The sequence below is a fragment of the Oryzias melastigma genome, linkage group LG8 (genome assembly GCF_002922805.2).
Source record: "Oryzias melastigma strain HK-1 linkage group LG8, ASM292280v2, whole genome shotgun sequence".
Lineage (NCBI taxonomy): Eukaryota > Metazoa > Chordata > Actinopteri > Beloniformes > Adrianichthyidae > Oryzias > Oryzias melastigma.
Window position 1 is genome coordinate 15,743,813 of NC_050519.1, and position 3,535 is coordinate 15,747,347.

Sequence of the window (3,535 nt, forward strand, 5' to 3'; positions counted from 1 at the left end):
GTAACGTAGCAAAGCGTAACATAGTAAAGCGTAACGTAGCAAAGCGTAACGTAGCAAAACGCAACGTAGCAAAACGTAACGTAGCAAAACGTAACGTAGCAAAGCGTAACATAGTAAAGCGTAACGTAGCAAAGCGTAATGTACTAAAACGTAACGTAGCAAAGCGTAACATAGTAAAGCGTAACGTAGCAAAGCGTAATGTAGCAAAACGCAACGTAGCAAAACGTAACGTAGCAAAGCGCAACGTAGCAAAACGTAACGTAGCAAAGCGTAACGTAGCGAAGCGTAACGTAGCGAAGCGTAACGTAGCAAAACGTAACGTAGCGAAGCGTAACGTAGCAAAACGTAACGTAGCAAAGCGTAACGTAGCAAAGCGTAACGTAGCAAAGCGTAACGTAGCGAAGCGTAACGTTATGTAATGTAGCATAATGTAATGTAGCATAACGTAATGTAGCATAACGTAGCATTACGTAGTGTAATATAGCGTAATGTAACATAGCACAACTCAGCGTAATGTAACGTAACGTAGCATAAACTAACACAACGTAGACTAACATAGCTCAACGTAACAGCTCAACGTGTCACAGGGCAATGTAACACACCACAACGTAGCACAGCGCAAGATGCTGTGCATCAACGCTGACATCCCCCAAATCACCCACATGCTGCCTTTTTATTCTTATTTTACTGATTATAATATTTGTTTTGAATTTGTTTTTATGCTTTTTATGTCTTTTATGCTTTATATGCCTTTTATTATTTTGCTCCGCCTTTCTTGTGTACAGCATCTTGTGCTTCCTTTGCTGGTGGTGGAAGATGCTTTACAAATGAATAAATGAAATGAACATAACACCGCGCAGCATAACACTGGCCAATGTGACACAGCGCAATACAGCATAACATAATGCAACATTCTGTAACATAACATGATGTAATATAACGTTACACAACGTAGCATAGCTTAATTTAACATCCACTGATGATTTCAAAAGGTATGAATGATCAATTATTTATTGCATTTACAGAAATGGTTTACAAGCCAATTTAAACCAAAGTAACAATGGTTTTAAAGCAAAGTTGTTTTCAACAACTGAGTTCGAGAATTAGGATTATTATTTAATTGAAAAGTGGAATATAATTTATTTGATTAAAAATTAAAAGTCAAAATCTACCAAAAAAGTATTTTGGGTTGAACTGTTGTCTAGCATCTGAAGTCCAAGTAAAACTTTCACTGTTCTGGTAATCTCTATTACTCTATCTCTGTTAAAGCTGAAGGTGTTTACTTCAAATATTGCCAGAATTTTACTTTTAGTGCTAAAACAGCAGAAAATGATGATTTAAATGATGATCAAACATAAAACCTTTATTTTGAAAAATGATAGGAAGTGAGTTGCTGTTCTTCTAAGGTTGAGAATGGGCAGAGTTTTTGCCCGTCTTCATTTTCACATTCCTAAACAAGTCTGCTCATGTTTCATGTTGGGCTCTTTTGTGCAAAGCATGAAGTGAAACCCGTCATTCACTCACAAAGTTTTGTGGCGATCAAACTGTGTTAGAGAAACTTTACACAAGTGCAGCCTGAAGAAGGTTTTATTTTTGGGAGGAGAGACACCATAGACACACAAACGTCCTGTCCTTTAGTGTGCAGCAAATCTTGTCCTCACATTTTCAGGAGATTTTCTGAGTTTTTACTCAGGTGAAAAGAGTGTCATGGGGATTCTTAAGAGAAACTTTGGATGTGGGGCAATCTTCTGTTTCATCTTCACGGTCGGTGTTGTAGGTGAGCATTTTTTCAAGACTTTGAAAGCATTTTGACTGAAAGCAAAATGGGATTTTTATGCATTTTTAAAACATTGTTTTCGAGCTCAGTAATATATTAGTATCAAAGAATTTCATTCATACGGTAGAAAGATGAAATTTGACTTTATTTTGTGAGTATGAGGTAAACAACAGGATGCTGATTAGTAACTAGTAGTTGGTCTTTAGTTACTGTTGTGATTCTCTACAGGCAAATGTCCAGACAAAAAGATTCTATGATGTGTAATAAAGCTAAAAAGCCTAGAAAATCATTTGCAAGATTACCTTTATAAACTAATTTAAGAAATTATGAGGTCAAGATCAAACAAGTTGGTCTTGTTTTAAACAGATTTGTATAAACTTAACTTTTGCATTTTTAATAAAATAATATTAATGTCAGAATTTTTCTAAAAAGCTGATTATAAGTTTACGAATAACCTACAATTAACACTTGAGTTTTCTTTTACAATATTTTCATTTTGCTTGACATTTTGTGTTATTATGCTTAAATATTTGTAAAAAAAAATTAATACAATATACTAAAAGTACAGAGCCCCCAAAGGGACATCCAAAAAAAACACAAATACAGCAACAGATAGTAACTGTTCCTCTTTTTTTTTCTTTACCCCATTGTTTTTTTCAATGTCCCTTTAGGGTTTCCATACAAAAGAACAAAATGGTTAAATATGAAACATTAAAGTGTTTATATAAAAAAAAATCCTAGTGGAAAAGTTGCAGCACTTTCTTTAAAAACTGATTGTTTTTTTCTCTGTTTCTTTCACCAGTCAGTAAATTAGAGCTACTGACCTCACCTTCAGTTGAAGCAAAATGTGGAGACAACTTAACGTTGAAGTGTGAAGTCAATTCCATCGACCAGACGGATTTGACAATCACGAAATTTGAGTGGATGCATAAGACAAGTTGTGAAGATATCAGTCTCGCCAAAACCGGCCATGGACTTTACTGCCAAATCCAAAATAAAACCGCGCTCTTTGGGACTCTCATCAACATAATGCCAGAAGACGAAGGAGAATACATCTGCAAGATGCATTCAAATCACGGAATAAAGAATGAGAAAACTAACGTTAAAGTGAACTGTAAGTCAGCTCTCAACAAATATTGATGCATGAGCAATAATGTGTTCCTTTTCATTAATGTGAACTAATCTGATCTTTGCAGGCTGCTTTGGAAGCAGTAAAATCACTGGAAATGGGTCTCACCTCACATGTCAGTTTAAAGGAGTTTACCCGAGCGCCAGCGTTCTCTGGTTCCAAAATAACACAATAACTGCTAACAGTACAATACAGAAGACTGCGGGCGGTCTGTATGATTACAGTAGCTCCATATCACTTGATGAAGGAAACCGGGACCAACCTTATAGCTGCGTACTGTCCCGGTCTTCTCCGTGTCCAGACGTCAAACTTGAGGGGAATAGAGGGGCCATCAAATTACAGAGGAATACTTTTGTAATAGAAATGACGATGATGATGATGACTTTTATGTGGTAAAGAGGGAGACAAAGCTGATGACAGTACAAGAAAACTTTTTGGATCAAATGTACCTGAGTGATAGGTGTGTGGCTTTCCTCATCAACTCACATCAGTCTAAACACAGTTAGACTCCAAGTGATGAAGAAGAGTCATGGAATAAATGGACGGCACATGAGTGCCTCAGTATGAACCCGAAATACTTGTGACAGTTGGATTTTATTTATTTTCTTTTTGGGTGAATTAGCAGACAT

At 36.2% G+C, this 3,535-nt stretch overlaps 1 protein-coding gene across 1 annotated transcript; it reads left to right on the forward strand.

The window, feature by feature from the left end:
• Window positions 1-1,542: 1,542 nt before the first annotated feature.
• LOC112146736 lies at window positions 1,543-3,511 on the forward strand. Its single transcript, XM_024272714.1, has 3 exons — window positions 1,543-1,777; window positions 2,580-2,891; window positions 2,974-3,511. Exons 1-3 carry the CDS (start codon window positions 1,708-1,710, stop codon window positions 3,300-3,302), a joined length of 711 nt encoding a protein of 236 aa, XP_024128482.1. The 5' UTR covers window positions 1,543-1,707; the 3' UTR covers window positions 3,303-3,511.
• Window positions 3,512-3,535: the final 24 nt, after the last annotated feature.

Coding starts and splice junctions, on each gene's coding strand:
- LOC112146736 (XM_024272714.1), top strand. CDS start 1,708: ATGGGGATTCTTAAGAGAAACTTTGGATGTGGGGCAATCTTCTGTTTC. Junction 1,778..2,579: donor CTTCACGGTCGGTGTTGTAG/GTGAGCATTTTT, acceptor TTCTTTCACCAG/TCAGTAAATTAGAGCTACTG. Junction 2,892..2,973: donor AACTAACGTTAAAGTGAACT/GTAAGTCAGCTC, acceptor TGATCTTTGCAG/GCTGCTTTGGAAGCAGTAAA.